This window comes from Choloepus didactylus, chromosome 21 (genome assembly GCF_015220235.1).
Source record: "Choloepus didactylus isolate mChoDid1 chromosome 21, mChoDid1.pri, whole genome shotgun sequence".
NCBI lineage: Eukaryota > Metazoa > Chordata > Mammalia > Pilosa > Megalonychidae > Choloepus > Choloepus didactylus.
The window spans coordinates 16,799,033-16,821,691 of NC_051327.1; the positions used below are offsets into that span (position 1 = coordinate 16,799,033).

The 22,659-nt window shown below is 35.2% G+C and overlaps 1 protein-coding gene across 1 annotated transcript in view; it reads left to right on the forward strand.

Annotated features, from left to right (window-relative positions):
- Nucleotides 1-22,659, forward strand: part of BAZ1B (bromodomain adjacent to zinc finger domain 1B) — a 74,154-nt gene that overhangs the window by 5,824 nt on the left and 45,671 nt on the right. The window contains exons 2-6 of the mRNA XM_037814174.1: nt 5,929-6,045; nt 9,151-9,295; nt 13,934-14,135; nt 15,230-15,351; nt 17,193-17,390. Coding sequence (XP_037670102.1) covers nt 5,929-6,045; nt 9,151-9,295; nt 13,934-14,135; nt 15,230-15,351; nt 17,193-17,390 — 784 coding nt within the window. The remainder of the gene's footprint in view (nt 1-5,928; nt 6,046-9,150; nt 9,296-13,933; nt 14,136-15,229; nt 15,352-17,192; nt 17,391-22,659) is intronic.

The window sequence follows — 22,659 nt, forward strand, 5'->3', positions numbered from 1 at the left end:
GGACATGTCATTTATGAATTTGTGCTTATTTCATTTTCAGACTTTTGGGGAAAATGTTTTAAAAGTTGTCTTTTAAAAATAGCCATCTTAATTTATTAGAAGAGTGGTCCTTAAAACTAGTTCACCAAACAAATCTGCATTCATCCATTTTTTGATCACTTTCTGTCTGTTAGGTATCATGTTGAGCGCTGGACACAAAGTTGAGTACGACAAGGACCCTTCTCTTAAAGAGTTTATCACTTATTGGAAATGTCAAATATATAGTTCTCTGTGATAGACTTGAGTCACCTTTCTTCCTAGTTGGGCTTTGCAGACTGAATCCTAATTATTTTTGGTTTGTATTGCTACAGAAATACTTTATATTCTCCCCATTTTTAATTGTCCTCCTTTGCTTTTATTTTAGCTTTTTTGATATGTTACTGACCAGAATAGCACTTGATATTTTTGGTGGGACATATCATTTTGAAAATGATACCTTTTTATTTCTAGTCTCCAGATTGATTTTTATGGCTGTTGTACAAAATACTTTAGCACATTGGGTCTGTTGTCTTTAGGAAATAGTTTTCAAGGACTTTAAGATTCTTCTGGATTATAACTGATATTTTAGCTTTTATCCTGAAGTTGTAGCTTGGATTGTTTTTCTCTAAAAATGTTCACTTTTTTTGTGATCTTTGCTTCACTGCCTACAAAAGTTTAATGATTTGTGAATTTGATCTTCTAGTTTAATTTTAAAAGGCTGAAAGTAATATGGTTAACACTGTTTATATTTCTTTTTTTCCAGAGATGTGCTGCTTAATATTTGGATGTGTTCTTTCAGTAAACATTTGAGTGTCTGCTGTGTCAGCTTTCTTAGTGCTCAGGGTACAATGATGCCTGCCTTTGATAAGTTTAGTCTAGTGGGAGAGGTATATGTAGTATGATAAAGCAGAAGGAGGATGTGAGCTGTACAGAGTGTTGGGGGAACACATAGATATATGTGAGAAAATTAACTTTTTAAAAGATTTATCTGTCTACCATATGTCAGGGATTGTGTTAGACCCTGGGGATACAGTAGTAAATAAAATAGACATGGTCCCTGCCTTCATAGAAGATAAAGTGTTTTGAAGGAGGAATTGCAGATAACCCCAAGAGCTCAGTGGCTTATAACAGTTGTGGTTTATTTCTTGCTCATATATGGCATCTGTGACTCTGCTCCATGTGTCTTCATATTTCAAGACCCAGGCTGGAGGAGCAGCTCCTGTCTGTAACATACCTTTCTAATGGTAGAAAGAGCTTAGGAAACCATAATGGCTTAAGATTTTTTTTATGTGGTAACATATACATAGCATAACATATCCCATTTTAACAATTTTCCCGAATAGCTTTTTAGCTTCTGCCTGGAAGTGTCATATATTACATATGCTCCTATCTATTGGTCAAATCAAGTCAAGCCCAACATTAGTGGGTGGGGATGTACATCTCTCTTCACAGGAGACATTGCAAGCCATATGGTGTGGGTGGAGAGATAGTATCCTCTTACTGAAAGGAGGTGAATATTTGGAAACAGTGATAAAATCCTACCATATTTGAGAGTTCAGGGGATGTTTTCTGGGAAAGTTATTTTTAAGTTGAAATCTAAAGGATAATTAGGATTTAGTTAGATTAAGAGTAGAAGTCTTTGTTCCTGGGGATGAGTTTGAAGAGTTTGAGTGTGTGAGTTTGAAGTTTCTTTATTTAAGAAAATGGAAAGAAGTTTCTTATGGCTGGAGTGGAGAAGTGGGAATGGGGGTTGGGGTTGCTTAATGGGGAAGGACACAGAAAAGGATTGTATCACCCAGGTCCTTGTGAGATAGGCTGAGAGGTTTGGACTTTGTCTTTTAAGTTAGTGGGGGCTGATGAAAAAGTTCAGCAGGGAAAAAGGAAAAGGTTCCACAGGGAAAAAGCCTAATTATAATTAGTCTTTTAGCTTAGGAAGATCACTGTGGCTGCCCTGGCTGCTGCCTCTAGATGAGAGGCAACAAGACTTGTGAGGGTGGCCATTGAAATAACCTAGGCAATAGATAATGTGGACTGAATAAAGATACTAGTCCTTGAGGCGGAGAGACGTACAATAGTTAGATATTTCAGAGATATATGAGGTAAATTTGACAGGATTTGGTGATTGGAGAGAAGGGGTCAAGGATATTGTTTCAGTTTTCACTTGGATAGTAGTGTCATCTGATACAGAGAACCTTGGAAGAGGAACAAATGTTTGCTTTTGTTTTATTTGGTTGGGAGAGAGAAGGAGAGTGAGGAGTTCAGTTTGGGCATTTTTATTTTGTTTTCCTTAATTTTAAACTTTTATTCTGAAATACTTTCAAACTTACAAGACAGTTACAAAAAATAATACAAACTCCAGAGATCTCTGACATACCACTATCCTCCCAAGTACCCAAATCTACCAGTTTTTTTTTTTTTAATTAAATTCAGATTTATTGAAATATATTCATATACCATACAGTCCTCTATGGTATACAGTCAGCTGTTCACAGTATCATCAAATAGTTATGCTTTCATCACCCCTATCTGTTTTTGAACATTTTCCTTACACCAGAAAGAATCAGAATAAGAATAAAAAATAAAAGTAAACAAGACTACCAAATCACCACCCCCCCATCCCACCCTATTTTTCATTTAGTTTTTATCCCCATGTTTCTACTCATCCATCCATACACTGGATGGAGGGAGTGCGATCCACAAGGTTTTCACAATCACACTGTCACCTCTTGTAAGCTACATTGTTATACAATCATCTTCAAGAGTCAAGGCTACTGGTTTGCAGTTTGATAGTTTCAGGTATTTACTTCTATAGCTATTCTTATACATTAAAACCTAAAAAGGGTTATCTATATAGTGCATAAGAATATTCACCAGAGTGACCTCTCGACTCCATTTGAAATCTCTCAGTCACTGAAGCTTTATTTCGTTTCATTTTGCATCCCCCTTTTGTCAACCAGTTATAATATTTTGCCACATTTGCTGGGCCATTCTGTCTGTCAGTCTATCAATCCAGCTATCTTCTATCGGTTGTTCTGTATTTATCCATCCATTTTCTGAACACTTCATTGTAGATTGTATACATCATACTCCTTAAACAATTAATACTGCCATGTCCTTTTCCTAAGAACAAGGATATTCACTTATGTAACCACCTTAAATGCATTTATCAGGTTTAAGATAATTAACACTGATCTAAAGCTTTCAGTCTGTATTCCAGTTTTTCATATGTCATAGTAATAGCCTTTTGAGCCTTTCTCGTCCCTTGTTAGATCCCATCCAGGATCATGTCTCTTGCCTTTAATTGTCATTGTTCCTTTAGTTACTTTGTCATTTTTTAAAAAAATTTATCACTGTGGGAACATATATGCAATACAAACTTTCCCATTTCAGCCACTTCCAAGCATAGCATTCGGTGGGGTTAATCGCATTCACTGTGTTGCGGTCTGTTACTACAACTTTCCCATCTCTCCAAACTTGGGAAATCCTACACCCATTTTTCATTAATTCTCCATGCCGCTGGCCCCTGGCAACCTGTGTTCTAATTTCTGTCTCTGTGAGTTGCATATTTTCTGATATTTTCTTTGTAGTTCATGGGGCTAAGTCTGTAACATTCTCATTTGCATTGACAACAACTTAACTTCAATAGTATTCACAAACTATGTTCTTATACCCTTCTGACCCCCTAGTTTGGATTTTTCTTACATTGAGTTGCTGTCAGTTTCCAAATGGAGATGTCCAGAATGCTATTGGATATCTGCGTCTGGAGTTTAGAGAGAAGATTGAGCTGATGCTAGGATTTATAAGCATATTGATAGTAGACATTGTGGGAATAGATGAGGTTGCTATAGACAGAGCTGTGGTTTTCAAATAAAGGTGGGAAAAATATGTAGCAGGGTGGAAGAGACTTTCATAGTTTGAAAAATCTTAATTCATTTTGTCATTCAAATACATTTTGTTTGAAAACATTTCCCCCCTTTTTTCTTCTCAGAATAATACAAACTACAGAAAATAAAGCTCAACAAAATCTTGGATTGATTTTTCAATTCTTTGGGGGCCAGAGATTGCTTCCCTGGGGGAACGTATTTGCATCTGAGGGGACCTGAGGGCAAATAAGACTTTTCAGTAATCAGGATTTAAATCAGGTATAAAAAATGAACAAACAGGATTGAGGAAAAAGGGTATAGGATGAAAAGCACAAAGGACCGGAGAAGAGGATTTTCAGTGAGGTCAGTTAAATGCTTTAAAATGTTGTGGCTGGGTGAGAAATGAGGATGAAGAGCTGGATTTAGATAATGACTTTTTTTTTTTTATTGAGAGAAGGGACTGAATTGAGAAGCGTATAAGTGGTTGCATTTAGGGAGTGAGGAGGTAATTGCCTGATTTCTGATGTGGACACTAGGGTCATTTTGTGAGGGTGAGAATAGCTGATAAGGAGCAGGTGTGGGAGAGAGAAGATAATGAGTTTAGTTTAGAAAAAGATGGATTTTGGAGGCATCACTGAGGCATCCAGGTGATACCAGTCTTGTATGCTGTTGGTGATATGGATCTAAAACTAAGGAGAACTATCTACTTTTTAAAATAACCACTGATTTAAAACCTAATGTTCTCTCTTTAGGACATATTTGTTAATATGCTCTCATTCTGCATGGTGATTTTCTTAATGTGGCTAAATAATGTATTAGAATGTTATCAAGCTTTTTGAATGTTAAATAAATCCACTTAGTGATTCATTCTCTGTATAGAGAAAGATTTTCAGAGAAAAGTTCTCTGAAATTTTATAAATTTCCAGTGATTGGAAGTCTGACTCCTGGTTTTACTGGTCTTCTATTTTGTCTAGTTATTTGGATGCTACCCCAGTGAGGAAAAGTAGACTTTTGTTTAATTTTGGCATATTTGGAGAAAGATACAGTGAGGGAAGGTGCTTATGCTATTGGCTAAAACTACTGTTTTGGATTACATATGGATTTTTCTCTAATGTCTGTCTTCTCACTCTCCATAATCCTGGAAAATCAAGTATCTTCAAATATTAAAAATGAATACTTGTTCAGTTTTGAGGTAATATTACAGAGGGAATTATTTAAATAATTTTATTTCATCCACTATTTTTGTGTCACTTTAAGAGTACAGGGATTGGCAGCTAACGCTCTAGTTATGGCGTGTTTATTTTCTTGCATAGCATCTGTTGTCACGCATAAAAGTAGTTAACTGGCCTTTTGAATTTGGATGCAACTGGCTGATAGTGAATTCCAGCTGAGATGATGTGGGAAGAGTTACTATGAGTGTGGCACTAATTTATATGAAGGTTTACTGTCTAAACCATGACTGGTAAGTGATCTTGTGAATGTAGTGTTACTGGAAATAATATAAACACTGGATAAATATTTTCACATCAAAAATATTTTTAGGACTTAGAATTGCCAGCAATCTCCAAGGTATGTGGAAGGCTTTAGGTAAATGGATCATTAGCATATGCACAGGGTTATTCCATACTGCCCTGGCTGGTCTCCAGTCATCTCATGTTACTGCAGAACTTGCTGACCATTTGAGTTGTAACAATGCCATATAGCTTAAATTCTCATTCCTTTTGTTTTATTTTGCCTTTATTTTTTCTTGTGAATTTTTAGTCCTGTGTGAGTCTTGTGAAATGAAGCTTGGGTAAATTGAGGAAATCACATTTGTGCTAAAATATTAATATTTTATTTGTAAACAGGACAAACCATTTTGATTATATGTCAGTCTTAATCATCTTGCTTTGTATTTGCTAATTGAAAACCTTTATTCCAATTTTATATTCTCATGCTCTACATTACAGAAAAGATGCTGTAGATTTTTTTCCATGTAAGTATTTTATGGGTATGGGTTAGTTGTCGCTGTTGCTTGAATATTGTTTTCCTGAGCCACTGCCAAAAGAGAGTATGAAGCCCGCTTGGAAAGGTACAGTGAGCGCATTTGGACATGTAAGAGTACCGGAAGCAGTCAGCTAACACACAAGGAGGCCTGGGAGGAGGAACAGGAAGTTGCTGAACTGTAAGTAATACAAGTAGTGCTGCTTGGGCTCCATTGGGGAATAGTAACCCTAAAGCAGTATTTGTATTTAAATTTCTGAGATATAAATTGGAATACATTACATTAGTGTACATTGGTGTTGGGTGCTTTTGCCTGGAAGCATTTTGCGTATAGCAAAGTGTGGAATATATATTTAATTATGTGTGCACTTACATATGTGTTTACCAGGATTTTGAGTGTTCTTGTGTTATACTTTTACCTTGAAGTACTCTGGAAAGGTGGGTCTTAGTAAAGGAATTTGATGTGATATTGAGGGAGCAAATTAGCAGAAAGTTTTCTTTATTTTGTGTTCACTTGAAATTTCAGACAGTATTTACAGTAGCTGTCAAAAATAAACACAATATGACAACAGTTTGTCTAAGTGGAGAAGTTGAATTAGGTGTCTTTTTAAAAATCTGTTGTTCAAATTGTCTACTTATCTGGGTATTCCCTCAAAGAAAATACTCAGAATTTGGGCAGAAGGAGCATGGAAAGGACATTATTCTTTTCCATACTGGAAAAGACAGTATTCTTTTTGGAATTTGGGATAGAGACTTTTTCTGTGAACTTCTCACTGACTTCTCTTGATAGAAGATAAGCAAAAAGAGCTTACAATTTAGTAATCTAATCGTATTCTGCTCTTTTGTTGGTATAACAGAGCGCTAGGTTCATTTGAGACCTGGGTTCTAGAAATGGTGCCATCACTGACTACTAAGTCTAATAACCTGTACCTATTTCTTCTTTGCTTGGGTCACTTACGTTATTCCATCTTGGATTAGTGTTATGTATGTATATGCCTTGTTTGGTGTACTAGACCAGAGCAGGCCAGACTTTTCTTGACTTAATCTTGAATTGGTTACAGTGCCTAGGCACAAGCCTCTGCATTGTATAAGCACTGACTGCTCTTTATAAATAGAGATAATGCTACCTTTTCAGGTGTTTTTCTGGGGGACCAAAAAAATTACGTGTATGAAAATTCTGTGCAAAGAAGAGATACCACCATTTAGCCTGCAACAAAATAAGAGTATAAAGGGAGGTAGAGAGGAGGCCAGTTATTATTGCAGGTAATATGATTATGTACCTGAAAAACCCAATAGAATCAAGTGAAAAACTGTCAGGAACAAATGGGAGAATTCAGTTTAAAAAAAAAAAAAATTCCTCCTACACACAAATGAAAAAGGACAGTGGAAACCTGGTGGTTTCAGGGAAAATTTAGTGATACTTGAGCTAAAGTGAAGGATAGTTTGTGTCAAATTATAGAAGACAAAAAGAGACATTCAGTGAACAATGGAGGATGTTAAAGATGTTTGAACAGAGAGCATATAGTTGGAATTGGACTTTGAGATGATTAGTATGGAAGTATTAAGTAGGATGAATTGAGAGGGAGTAGGCAGATGGGAGGTCTATGTAGGATAGAATGGTATTAAGGTGGGGTATCAGGGAATCATGGCATTATTGGGAATAGAAAGGATGAGATGGATTCTGTATTCCTTCCTGAAAAGTGGTTCTTTGTAACTTTGAAAAACCACTGCAAACTTTCTTGAAAGTCATAACATTAGCATATTAAAGATTTTCAGTAGATTTGCAGTAAAGAAACTTCAGCTCAGTTTATTCTAGTGGGTTTCAAACTTATTTGGCCTCAGAACCCATTATGTTGGAGGGAGGTCCTGCAGAACACACTTATGACATGTTTTACATGATTTGAGAGCCAACTGAATATAGGGGGTGATAGGAGGAATCATTGAAAAAGAAAAGTTTAAAGTTTTTTATTCAAAGCAGGAATCTTTTTTCTGATTCTGAAAGTAATGCATTACTTCCTACAAAAATGTAAACAATTACTAAAAGACCCTGTACATGTTTGCGCAGCTTACCTCCAAGAAATAACTTCAAACAATGAAGCTTTAAGCCTCAGTATCTGGGGGACTTAATGGAAAGAGAGAGTGAATTTATGGGGACCAGGTATGGCATCATGAAATTAAGGAACTCTGAAGACATCTTGGAAGGATGATTAAGCTGGGAGGGAGAATAGTGGGAAGAAGACAAAAATAACAGTTTTAGCAAAGTGAAGGAGACTAGAAGGGTATTGATGGTGACCACAGATAACTCAGTAGGTAATTGTTAGGGGATGTGTTAGGAGATTTTAAGTCTAGCAGTCATTAATTGGAGGGACATTTGTGGTTGTTAACATCACAGGGAATGACCGAGAATATTTTCTCACATATCACATGATAAACCTAATTTCATGCCTGATTTCTGCCTTTCCTCCAGCCCCATCCAATAAGTATTAAACTGTCTGGGCAAAATTGGATAATCTAACAACTGTCCATTTAGGTTGTTTACCATTTTCTGCTACCATAAAGAATCCAGCTGTGAATATCTTTGCGTACATATGACTTTTTTTGATAAATGCTCCCAAATTGCTTTTCAAAAGGGCTGTGAAACAGGCTTTCAGCAGTGTATGGCAGTCACTCTGCACTGTTCTTTTGCTCATATCAGATATGGTAATTAAAGCCAAACTTTTTTTTTTTTTTCCTAGTTTCATATGAGAAACTAGTGGTACCTGGTTTAATATGTGAAACTTAATAAGTGAAAAGGAGTGCCTCATTGTTCTACTTTGCAAGGGCTTTGGAGTTCAAGCCATGGCTCCATCCACCATGTTAACTCTTTGTGATTTACTTTCCTCATCTGTAGAATGAAAGCTCTATTATACACTTCACAAAGGTGTTGTGAGAACTAAATGATTGAATGCATGAAAGCATTTTATTAACTGAAACATTAAACTAGTAAAATGAAGTTATGGTCTCCTAATCAAAAACTGAACAAGGGGCATAAACATAAATAGTTCACACCTAAAAAGAAAAATCCACTGCAAAGAGCAAACTAATGGGGAAATGTTCAGCCTTACTAGTGATGTGTCTATTATTTTCCTTTTATGGAGGAGAAGATTAACCTGGGTAGATCAATATGACAAATCTTTGTATTCCCTGTTGCATTGCATGTATTTGCTAAATAAATGTTTGGATTGATCTGAATTAAATCCCTGTAGATTTTTCTGTATTTCCTTGGTAACTAATAGCATTTATTTAGTTTGAAGGAGGAGTTTCCTGCTTGGTATGAGAAACTTGTTCTGGAAATGGTTCACCATAATACAGCCTCCTTAGAGAAGCTAGTAGATACTGCTTGGTTGGAGATCATGACCAAATATGCTGTGGGAGAAGACTGTGACTTTGAGGTAAACCTATTTTTGTGTGTGATTTTGCACCACTAACCATAAGTCAGAGTTGGCGCTTTGGAAACAAATGGAATATTCAAATGGTGTAATTGAATTGCGTTTAATAAAGGGACTGTTGACAACAGTCTGGTCAGGATTGAGGAATACTAACAAGGAAAGGTTAAATATTTTACCAGGTCAATCAACAATAGGGCGATATCATCACTTCTACACCCTAAGGGGGCAGGGGTAGGAGTGGACACTGGAATTGGGAAAGAATAAGCAGAAGTAGTTGTAGAAAAGTCCTTTGGTAGTGAGATATAACCAGCCTGCTTGGAGGCAGTCAGGGGAATAAATACCTTAATCTCACTGTTCTCCCACCCTCTAATATTCTGTTGATGCCTCCTGTGGGCTGAACCCAACTCAAATCTCTAGTTGATAAGGGAACCCTTTGAATATAGTCCTTCAAGGTCCACCTGTCCAACCAGAGACCAAGATGGAGAAGAATGGAGATGAATTTGGAATGGCAAGAAGAAAATATTGTATGCACATGTACAAGATGGAAGAGAAAAGATTTGAGGAAGGGGAAGAGGGATAATAGGGAGCTCTGTATGCCTGCAAACATATGAAAAGATCTTTAAATTCATTAGTAATCCAGAAAATCAAATCAGTTTGTACACCTACATATCAAGAAAAAGTCAAGATATTACCAGGTTTTGACAAGAATCTTCTGCTTATGGTAGTGTAAATAGCACAACTACTATGTTTAACACTTGGGCATTACTGAATACAATTTAATTTTTATATACTGTTCTAGTTTGCTAATGCTGCTGGAGTGCAAAACACCAGAAATGGATTGGATTTTATAAAAGGGGGTTTATTTGGTTACAAAGTTACAATCTTAAGGCCATAAAGTGTCCAATATAAGTCATCAACAATCGGTACCTTCACTGGAGGATGGCCAATGGTGTCCGGAAAACCTCTGTTAGCTGGGAAGGCATGTGGCTAGCATCTGCTCCAAAGTTCTGGTTTCAAAATGGCTTTCTCCCAGGACGTTCCTCTCTAGGCTGCAGATCCTCAAAAATGTCTCTTAGTTGCACTTGGGATATTTGTCCTCTCTCAGCTTCTCTGGAACAAGAGTCTGCTTTCAGCAGCCGTCTTCAAACTGCCTTTCATCTGCAGCTCCTGTGCTTTCTTCAAAGTGTCCCTCTTGGCTGTAGCTCCTCTTCAAAATGTCACTCACAGCTGCACTGATTTCCTTCTGCTTATGTCACCTCATTTATATGGCTCCACTGATCAACTTAGACCCACCCCAAATGGGTGAAGCAACACCTTCATGGAAATTACCCAATCAGAGTCATCACCCACAGCTGGGTGGGGTGCATTCCAAAGAAACACTCAAAGAAATCTAATCTAAACTGATAACGTCTGCCCACACAAGGTTACATCAAAGATAATGGCATTTGGGGGACACAATATATATTCAAACTGGCACATATACCCTTTGACTAAGGATTTTATTTTTAAGTATCCCTTAATTTTGCTCCAGTAGATACGTATAAGAATATTCAAAGCAGTATTGTTCATAGTATCCCAAACTGGAAATAACCCAGGTGTCCATCAGCATTTGAAAGGATAAATTGTTAGGCCACGGAATACTCTGGCAGAAAAAATGAATACTCCAAAAGAAGGAAGTCACAGAAAATACAGTGTGATTCCATTTACTTAAGGTTCAAAGCAGGCAAAACTGTTGTTTAGGAATGCATATTTATGTAGTAAAACTGATAGAGGGAAGCAAGGAAATGATTAATATGCAAATATTAATTTGGACAATTGTTTATGGAGAGAGAGGGTAGGCATACTGGGAACGTCTAAGTTACTGCTACTGTTCTTTAACCTGCATGGTGGGCACATAATTGTTCATTTTATTATCCATTAAACTATGTATTTTACATTCTCTTATATATGTGATATATATAAATAAAAAATAATATATGTGATGACTATTGGAAGGGTGCCACAAACATTGCCTTAAGTGGTATAATCAGTTTATTCCAGATATTTATTGGTGACCTGTTATGTAGTGGGCCAATTTGACAACTTAAATGAAGTAGACAAATTCCTGAAAAGGCACAAACTAGCAAAGCTCATTCAAGAAGAAATAGAAACCTTAATAGCCCTGTATCTATTAAAGAAATGAATTTCTTTAGTGAGTTTTAATAGTTAAGATTTTCCCACTTAGAAAATTCTAGGCCCAGATGTCTTCACTGGTGAATTCTACTAAACACATGAGGAGTAGATAGTGTCAATTCTCTACAAACTCTTGTAGAAAATAAAAGAGGAGGCAGTATCTTGCAACTCATTTTATGATGCTGGCATTACCCTGATACCAAAAATCATACAAGCATTTACAAAAAACAAAAGCAAAACTTCAGACCAATATCCCTGATGAACATAGATGTAAAAATCCTAAACAAAGTTTCAGCCAATGAAATCTAGCACTATATTAAAAGGATAATACATCATGACCGAGGAGGGCTTATACAGGAATGAAAGATTGGTTTAACATTCATAAATCAATATAATTCTCCATATTAACTGTTCTAGTTGGCTAATGCTGCCGGAATGCAAAACACCAGAAATGGATTGGATTTTATAAAAGGGGGTTTATTTGGTTACACAGTTACAGTCTTAAGGCCATAAAGTGTCCAAGTTGACACATCAGCAATCGGGTACCTTCACTGGAGGATGGCCAGTGGTGTCCGGAAAACCTCTGTTAGCTGGGAAGGCACGTGGCTGGCGTCTGCTCCAAAGTTCTGGTTTCAAAATGGCTTTCTCCCAGGACGTTCCTCTCTAGGCTGCAGTTCCTCAAAAATGTGACTCTAATTTGCACTTGGGGTATTTGTCCTCTCTCAGCTTCTCTGGAGCAAGAGTCTGCTTTCAATGGCCGTCTTCAAACTGTCTGTCATCTGCAGCTCCTGTGCTTTCTTCAAAGTGTCCCTCTTGGCTGTAGCAAGCTCGTTCCTTCTGTTTGATCTTATATAGTGCTCCAGTAATTTAATTCAGACCCACCCAATGGGCGGGCCGACACCTCTGTGGAAATTATTCAATCAGAGTCATCACCCACAGTTGGGTAGGGCACATCTCCATGGAAACAGTTCAAGAATTTCAATCTAATTAACACTGATAGGTCTGCCCACACAAGATGACATCAAATATAATGGTGTTTGGGGGGACATAATACATTCAAACCAGCACATTAACAAAAAAGAAAATCCAATAGTCACATCGAAAGCATTTGACAAAAACCAACATCAATTCCTATAAAAACTTTCAGCAGACTATGAAAAGAAAGAAAATTCTTCAACTTGATAAAGGGATCTACAAAATAACCTCCAGCTAACCTCATACCTAGTGGTAAAAGACAGAAGACTTACCCCTAAGATGAAAACAAGGATGTCTGCTCTCCCCACTCGACTTAATGTTGTACTAGAGGTTCTATTCATTGTAGTATGCAAGAAAAAGAAATAAAAGACATCCAAATTCGAAAGAAAGAAGTAAAACTTTATTTGTAGACCATTTGGTTGTCTAGTAGAAAATCTCATGGAGTCTACCAAAAAACCTCTAGAATTAATTAGTGATTTTAGCAAGGTGGCGGGAGATAAAAAATCAATATACTAAGATCAGTTGTATTTCTGTGCTAGCAACAAACAATTGGAAATTGAAATTTAAAAATCAGTTATTTATAATAGCATAAAAATATGAATAAGGATAAATCTGACAAAAGATGTACAAAAACTGTACACTAAGAATTATCAAACACTGCTAAGAAATTTAAAGAAGACCTAATTATATAAATAGAGATATACCATGTTCATGGTTCAGAAGACTCAATATTATTAAGATGTCAGTGCTCCCAAAATTGATCCGTAGATTCAATACAATTCCAACAAAATCCTAGCAACTCATTTTGTAGGAATTGCTAAACTGATTGCAAAATTCATTTAGAAATACAAGGAGCCTAGAATAGCCAAAACAGCTTTGAAAAAGAGCAACGAAGTTAGAGGCCTAACACTATCTTATTTCAAGACTTACTTTAAAATTTCAGTAATAAAGACAGTATGAAATTGGCATAAAGATAGTGGAATAGAAAGTCCAGAAATAGACCCCTCCGTGTATTTATGTATATATGTATGAATTTTTAAATAGAGGTGCAAAGATGATTCAGTGGAGAAAGAATAGTCTTGTCCACAAGTAGTGCTTGGGAAAATTTGATATCCATAAGTGTGGTTGATTTTTTTTTTTTTTTTTTTTTTTTTTCTTAAGGAAATTCTGTAATTGATAGCTCAGTCTAATTGCTGTGTAGTAATTGCCCTTTGGCCCTTAATACATTGGTACATAAATGAATTATGAATTAGATTGTGTTTATTTTATTTTCTAAGATTTCATATTTCAACCTAGAAGTCTGAAATAAAATTGGAAAAAAATCACTTTATCTGGCTACTTCAGAGTTTATTGAATTTTTATCAGGTGGGGTGGAATGTATATTGGATTATATATACCTTCACTGTAGCCTCCCTTCTGTTCTTTCTAAAGATATCATCTTTAGGTTTCCAGTCCTTATTTACTGAATCTGAATCTCTCCTGTCCCTTTTATAGGTTGGAAAGGAAAAATTGCTCAAGGTGAAGATTGTGAAGATTCATCCTTTGGAGAAAGTGGATGAAGAAGCCACTGAGAAGAAATCTGATGGTGCCTGTGATTCTCCGTCAAGCGACAAAGAAAATTCCAGTCAAATTGCTCAGGACCATCAGAAGAAGGAGGCAGTTGTAAAAGAGGATGAAGGAAGGAGAGAGAGTATTAGTATGTATGATGCTAGCTTTCTTTAGTGAGTTATGAGACCCTGTTTATTATACATAAAATTTTTAGAGTTCTCTGGCAACTAAATTTGTGTTTAGGTTTTGTAGATAGACATGATTTTGTTCATTTATGACTCAGAAAAACAACTAAAAAATTTACAGTGTGAACCAAGACTTCAAACTCCCTAAACAATTAAGACAGTTAGGAAGTCATTTCCCTTAGTTGCTTAGAAATCTTAGTACTTAAGAGGGCAAAGAAATCTACTTTTCTCTTAAAATTGAAAATATGTCCTTATTTGTGGGAGGGGGTTACTTGGCTAATGGTGCCTCCATCTACTCAGTCCCTAAGGCAGGAAACAGGGAAACCTTTAATGTTCCCACATCTAGTTGGTCACCAAGTCTGTCTCCTAAATTCCTCTTGACTACTGTCTTTTCCTTCTCCATTCCATTTAAATTTAGATGTTTAGCTTTGCATCTTCTAACTGATTTCCTTATCTTCAGTCAGTCTCACCTTCTCCTTTGATTCATCTCTAACTGCTAAAATTGTTTTCTTTTTCTTATTTTTTTCACAGTAGTGACCTTTCCAAACCTCACTTTTAGCTAGTTACTCCAAAAATCATTCTTTGGTTTCCCATTGCCCATAAGACAAATTCTAATCTCCTTAAATAGTATACAAGGCACTTAATAATTGCCTCTGCTTACCTTTTCAGGCTGATTTCTTATTAAATTATATACCACATTCACCCATACCTTATTATTTGTAATCTCTGAACAAATCATATCCTTTCTTGGCCCTTCCTGCCCTGCCTTCTTTTCAGACTAAATTAGGTATTTCTTCTCTCTGCTTTCATAGTATTCTTCTGCATCAACCTCTGTTATAGTACTTAACACATTGTCTTATAATTATTTACTTGTTGATTCCTCCTTAGACTTTAGGTTCTTGAGATTAAGGACTTTATGATTAACTTTTGTACCCTACTACCCAGGGACTGGTGCACAATAGGAGTTCTGTAAAATTATTGTGAATGAATGAATGAATGAATAGAATAAAAAGAATTATTTTTTTCTACTAATTTTCTTTTCTATTGATTTGATTAGATGACAGGGCACGTAGATCGCCACGAAAACTCCCCACTTCACTAAAAAAGGGAGAGAGAAAATGGGCTCCTCCAAAATTTTTGCCTCACAAGTATGATGTGAAACTACAAAATGAAGATAAGGTTAGTTGGCATTTTACATTAAACCTCTTATGCATGGTTAATGTTTAAAAAAATGTAGAGTTAATTTTCTTGGAGAACATGTGCTATAGAAAAATGTAATGAATGCTCTTTCTACAACAAATTCTGAGTGTTTTTTTAGTGTTAGTAATTATGACTAAGTTAAATTATATTTTCTTTCCTAGGAAATTGCATACTTTTTCCTTTTTTGTAGGAATCACTACATGTAAGAGTAATTTACATTTAAACTTCAAATAAGAATCTGTTCACAGCAGTTATGAACTTCCTGAGGAAATAACTTCCCAAATAAAGTAGAGCCATTTTTAATATAATTAAAAACACAAAAGTTGAGTCAACTGTACATCAGTGCTTTTACAAGAAATTTGTGGTGCTAATAACCTACAACAATATAAATACCTTTAAAGTTACTTAGTACTGTCTTTTATTGATTCTGAGATGTTCATTTTTCACATTTTAATATGTCTAGAATCAGGATGTATCTTAATTAGCAAGCATTTTTTTCTTCGTGGTACATAGAAGAATATGTCATATTACTTTCAGGTACGCATACACCCACATATGTAGAATCAGTTCTTATGACTGTAAAAGTGTGCAGTGAGGGGCTGGGTGTGTGGAAGGTGGCTACACATTTGGCTTCATATATAATAACCGTTTTATAGATGAAACAGCTAAGGCCTGTAAAGTTTAATAACTACCAAAGTTCCTAATTTAGTAATTAGGATTGAGGAGGATTGTAATCTAACTCTTTTGCCCCTTAGGGTACTGTTTTTTTCCCACCTATGAATGTTGACAAGTTTTATTCCATTTTGACTCATTCATTTTTATAGTTAGTGATCTGAAGATGTGGTTGGGTCATTAGGATTTCTTTGTATTTGAAAATTGGATGTTATTAAATACAGTTTTTCACTCAGTTTCTTGCCTCCTGTTTCAGCAAGGTAACTAGTTAAAACATTGTTGCAAGGGAGTCTCAGCCACTTCCTTGATTATCATTGATATTATTTTTTGTTTTGTTCATGCATAGTAAATGTCAGTTACATGAAGATAGAAAATACAAATAAGAAAAAAAGAAATGATCTCTAATCTCACCCTCAGAGATAATGCTTGGTGAATATAGATGTGGTTAATAAAGGTTAGATCTTAAGTGACTTTTAAAAGTAGGAATAGCCTATGTATACCATTTTCTAACTTGCTTTTTTCCATTTACTGTAAATACTTGCAATGTCGTTTAATTTTCTTTCAAAAGAATCTTTTCAGATTGTAGTGTGTATGATGGTCACCCTAGTTGCTTATTGAAAATGTAAATTCCCGAGCTCTACCCCCAAAGAGTCTTCTGATTCAGTTAAGTTTGGGGTGAGGCCCAAGAATCTGCATTTTAATTGCATCCTAGATGATTCAGATGTGTGTGTTCTGATTGAAACATGATTTTGCTTTTCATGTCTGCCTATTGTCCTGTTATAAGGATAGATGGATTTTAATTTTAAAAATCAATCCCATACTGATGTACCTTTAGGTAATCCCTCCCCACCTTTTTTTTCAGTGATGAATTTGTCCACTTATTTCCTAAGATAAATTCTTCCAAGAGAAACTGCTGGTTCAAAGGGTGTATGCATTTTTAGGACTTTGATACATACTGACAAATTGCTTAGAGAGATCTTTAAATTGACGTTTTATCTCAAACATTATTCTACTTTTTCTTCTACCTTAGAGCCCTATTTCATAGATGGTATTTTAATTTTTTGGAGAAAAATAAATCCTAGTTCTTATTGGTTAATCGCCTTTTTTTTTTTGCTCCACCTGTGGGTTATTTATATTTGTTAACCCAGATCATCAGCAATGTACCAGCAGACAGCTTGATTCGTACAGAGCGACCACCAAACAAGGAGATACTTCGATACTTTATACGGCATAATGCGTTGCGAGCTGGTACTGGTGAAAATGCACCTTGGGTCGTGGAAGATGAATTGGTGAAGAAATATTCCCTGCCCAGCAAGTTCAGTGATTTTTTACTTGATCCATACAAGGTAAGGTTACCACTAATTCTTGCATGGCATAGAGTGTTATTAGATGAGTTTATTTTCTTTGGTAGCTCCAATAGGACAGATTTATAATGGATTTTGAACTCTTACATAGCAAGTAAATTCAAAATTTGTCACACATTTCTGTTTGATATAGTTTGTGATGTGGGTAGGAAAAGAGAGATCATCTGAATATTTCCCCAATTTATTTTTTACTATGTTTACATTATTAAGAACCTAGTATATACATGTGGTTTTCTACCTCAGATCCTTTTTGGAATGAGATATGGTATAAATATAAAAAATATTTTGTAAATCATTTCCTAAAAATGAAAGTCTATTTTGTGTGACAGATAAGATGATTAAATAAACTGGCAGCCTTGAAAAGAACTTGGGATAATTATTTTGTGTAGCAGATTAATAGAAAATTTAGCCGTTTTCTCTCTTGAGAACAGTTAATTGCTTTTTTTTCTTTAAATCATCTCATATGATCTTTAAAACATTCTTACGCAGTTGTATGGTATATATAATAATCCTGTTTTCCAGATGGAGAAACTGAGGCCCAGTCTAATTAGAACCAACAGAGAGTAGATGACAAAAGTCAAGACATTGGGCCTAGGATTTCTGATTTTCTCTTCCATCTCTTGGTCTTTCCAATAAATTTTTTTTAACTTAGTTTTTGAGGGTATTTATGATTCTTTTATTGGTAAATATACTTATTAGTTTAATGACTGCTATTTTCATCTTGGTCTCTGGGCCAGAAAGGGACCAGGAAAGGGCTATTGATGCATTAAAACTGAGTCAAACTTTTAGGATTTCTTTTTTTTTTCTTTCCTCTTTTCTTTTAATTGTGAAAAAATAAAGAAACCTTGAATCATAACAAAATTGACTCAGTTATCTCAGGTTAATTTTGCTAACAAAAGTATATTGAAAAATAAATTTCAGTTATTTTCAATTGATAAAGACCTCCAATCATAGCTTAGCGTTTAGCAGGTTTTCTCATTCTAGTCTAGCAAGATCAAACATTATCTTCTGTTATACCCTTTGAATTTTTACTATTTGCTTAAGAAAAATTTAGGAATTTGTTGGCTATTTCTAGTTCAGGACTTAATTTATTCATGGAACTATAGTAAACCTAAGTTTTTTCTTAAATGTCATTTACTGAGGGGAAATTTTAGTTTACTGTCATTTCATTGCTGTAGAGTTTTGGAACCATGATAAAGCTTTCTGTTATCATATGAGATTACTTAACTATATGAAAACCCTGTGTAGAAAATCATCTCTGAATGGGTTTAGACTTTTGGATCACTTGAATCCTTAAATATTTTTGCCTTTTTAAATCTTATAGCTATCTTCTGTGTATTTTAGATGAGTAATTCATGTATGTGAATTACATGAAAGACTGAGTATTATTTATGAATCAAAGGTCTTTGGAGTTTGTTAGAACAGAAAAGCTGATCCAGACTTTTTGTAGGAGCCAAAGACTAGAATTCTAGGAACTTATATCCTGAATTAATGAAGAAATCAGCTACTTCTAAAATGTTTAATGGCCCTAAAACTTAAGTTGATGAAATTTGGCTCTGATTGAGATTGAGACTAGGAAATGTAAGCTTGTTTAGACTAAACTGCTGTAAAAAGGAAGTGATTCTGTCCAGCAGGAGAAATTGAGACTCTTGTAAAATACCAGTCTCCAAAATTAAGACCATAAAGTATTTTCCCTACCTTAAATAATTATTTCTTATTCTCTGGTACTATTTCACGTATCACTGATTGTTTCCTGTCTTTCATTAGTAATATTTTCTTTTTTTGTAAAATTAATTTTCTTAAAGGACTTTTGGCATCTCTTCCAGGAGTAGACTATTGTAAAGAGCACACATGAGTAGTTCCTAAAATGGTGCTTTCAGTTCTTTCTTCATCTAAAGAGAATTTTGATAATGCATTGAGGATTAAAGTTGATCACATAGAATCTGCCCATCCCACTGTGTGTTTTTTTTTTATCTTCATTTTATTGAGATATATTCACATACCACACAGTCATACAAAACAAATCGTACATTCGATTGTTCACAGTACCATTACATAGTTGTACATTCATCACCTAAATCAATCCCTGACACCTTCATTAGCACACACACAAAATAATAAGAATAATAATTAAAGTGAAAAAGAGCAATTGAAGTAAAAAAGAACACTGGGTACCTTTGTCTGTTTGTTTGTTTCCTTCCCCTATTTTTCTACTCATCCTTCCATAAACTAGACAAAGTGGAGTGTGGTCCTTATGGTTTTCCCAATCCCATTGTCACCCCTCATAAGCTACATTTTTATACAATTGTCTTCGAGATTCATGGGTTCTGGGTTGTAGTTTGATAGTTTCAGGTATCCACCACCAGCTACCCCAATTCTGTAGAACCTAAAAAGGGTTGTCTAAATTGTGTGTAAGAGTGCCCACCAGAGTGACCTCTCGGCTCCTTTTGGAATCTCTCTGCTACTGAAGCTTATTTCATTTCCTTTCACATCCCCCTTTTGGTCAAGAAGATGTTCTCCGTCCCACAATGCCAGGTCTACATTCCTCCCCGGGAGTCATATTCCACGTTGCCAGGGAGATTCACTCCCCACTGTGTTTTAATGGCAATAGATTTAAAAAAATATTTTTTCTTTCTTTGCCTTCTTGGGTTTTTATAGAATTAAAGTTTTACCAGTATGGTGAATACATTTAATGTAGAAAGATATGACGCTTGGAGTGGGGAAGCAAGTTCTGGGCCGTAGTTTTAGGAAAGGACTGATGGTGGGATAGAAGGAAATTATTTTGAGATAAAGAAATTTTGGAGTGTTAGGTGACTAGGGCCTAGTGTGACGATGAGAGGGTGTGTTGGTGTTTCACCTCTTTCTAGAATATAACTTACTTGAAAATAAGAACTGTCTTACTCATTTTATATTTTGTGATGTTTATTGTAGTACCTTGCATATAATAGATGGCTATTGAATTCATTTCCTTAAGTTCCATTAGAAGAAGGTTTGTTGAAGAGAAAAATGCCACTGGCAGTTGGGTTTAGGGATAGCATAATTTTTATAGCCTAATCACTTGGAGTAATGATTTCCAAGGCTATTGAATGATAAGATAACTGTCATCTAAGATGAAATCAGCCATCCTACAAAGTAGCTTATTTCCCACTTGAAATACATTGCAGCCCTTGTGTTTTGTGAGTCTGGTACTGTTTGGACTCTTATTTTGGACTGGTAAATCCTAGTAGGGAAGTTTTTATTTGGAGACATAACAAGAAAATAACATTTCTTAAGACATTTGGAATCCTGAAATAATGTGGACTAATTTAATATGGCTTTTAATACATTTTAGAAACAATTTATTTTGAAACAATTTCAAACAGAAAAGTTGACAAAATGGGATAAAGCATTTCCATGTAACCTTCAACTAGATTCCTTAAATGTTAACATCTGTTTTATCATTTTTTTCTCTTTACACACACACACAATTTATTCTGAACCGTTTGAGAGTTAGTTGCAAGACAGGTTGTCCTTTTAATACTTTATTGTGTATAAATTATCAAAATCAGGAAATTAGCATTGAAGCAATATTATTATATTGTCTACAGTTCTTATTCAAATTGTGTCAGTTGTCCCAACAATGTCTGTTTAGCCCCCAAAATATTTGTTTTAAGTTTTTAACCTTTTGGTCCAGGATCCATTATCGTGTCATGTGTTGAGTTTGTCACTTTTCCCTTAATCTGGAGGAGTTCCTTACTTTTTCTTTGGTATTTTTTAAGAATACAAGCCAATTTTTTTGTAAAACTTGCCTCAATTTGGGTTTGCTTTTTTTCTCATGGTATTACATTCAGGTTATGAATTTTGGGTAGAAATTAGAATTGATATTGTATTTCTTCTCAGTGGAGACATACGGAATTTGGTCTCATTATTAGTGATATTATTATACATTTTAAAATGATGTTTCTTATCTGTCCTACTAATTGACATTTCAAGTAAGGTTCATAGCCTTAAGATTTTTCTTTAAATCTATTTTGGTTCTTGAAGGTTGTTTTTTTTTTTTTAGTGAGTTAGACACGAGAAATACTTTTAAAAAATAATACTTTAAAAAATAAATAATATTAGTGTTCAGAGCACCTTTAAAAATATCTTATGGTAATATATTTCACAAATTTGCTGATAATGGTCCCCTTCAAATCCATGTTCACATGTTGCCTTGTGTGAATAAGAAGAATGAAATAAGAATCAAAATATAAATTGTCAAAGTTTTCTAGTTTAGGATTCTTACTGTTTAGACTGTATTGCTTAAATTCAGCATAGCTGAGTGAGCTGCTGCATACAGAGTTTCTTCGCTTTTATATCATTTATTAAGAAACATGACTTCCTTTAGGTAGGTATTTGTAATGGTGGTATGTTTCACATGGAAAGGGAGCAAATGTAGAATTGTTTTTCCTTTTGCATTCTAATTTTCTTTTGGCATCCCATGTTGCTGAGACATTAATAAGTATTTTTTTCCTGTATAACAATTAGGAGGGGCCTTTCCCCCAAAATTATAAATACTCCTAATCCAGGTGTTCGCTCTTCTCCCTCCTCCATGCATTGATTACTTGTGCTGAGCAGGGTACAGGGGAGACCCTTAGCACATAAGTGGTTTTATACTTTTTCAGATCCCCCTGAGTCCAGTCTTGCCGGCTCCCATTTGGCTGTGACTGCCCAGCATGCCCCATGCTGAGATGATCCACTTACTGAAGGACTGCTCACGCGGGGAGCCGGCCTGTTGGGAGGGGGTTGGGTGAGTTCATTCTTTTTCATTTTTAAGAAAAAAATTATATGGTGTGACTTGACAAAAACACACCTCTTGTGGCTAAGACAGCTCAGCTCTTTCTTGCACTGTTTCTTCATAATGCTATACTTCTAAGTGGAAGAAATTTAAAGAACCATATGCTAAATTTGAGTAATTTTTTAAGTAGAAATGTAACAGTAAATTAAGAAGTGGCCCAATTATAATTGACCTCATTAAAAGATATCTATTTAAAATGCTAAAGATGAAAGTCACGTGAGTCTCCTTTTCTTTTTAGTGATAAATTTCATTTTAGGATGACTTTAAGTATAACCTGTTATCCTGAGCAGTAGGAAGAGTATCAGTGTGTGTACTCTAAAGCTTTTCCAAATCTTGCTAAAGAAGACGGTTAACGCTTTGGAGGAACATGTGTCTTTAATACCTGCCAGGGTAGTGATGGGTCTTGTTCTGCGGTTTTCAGGATGGTCTCTGAAA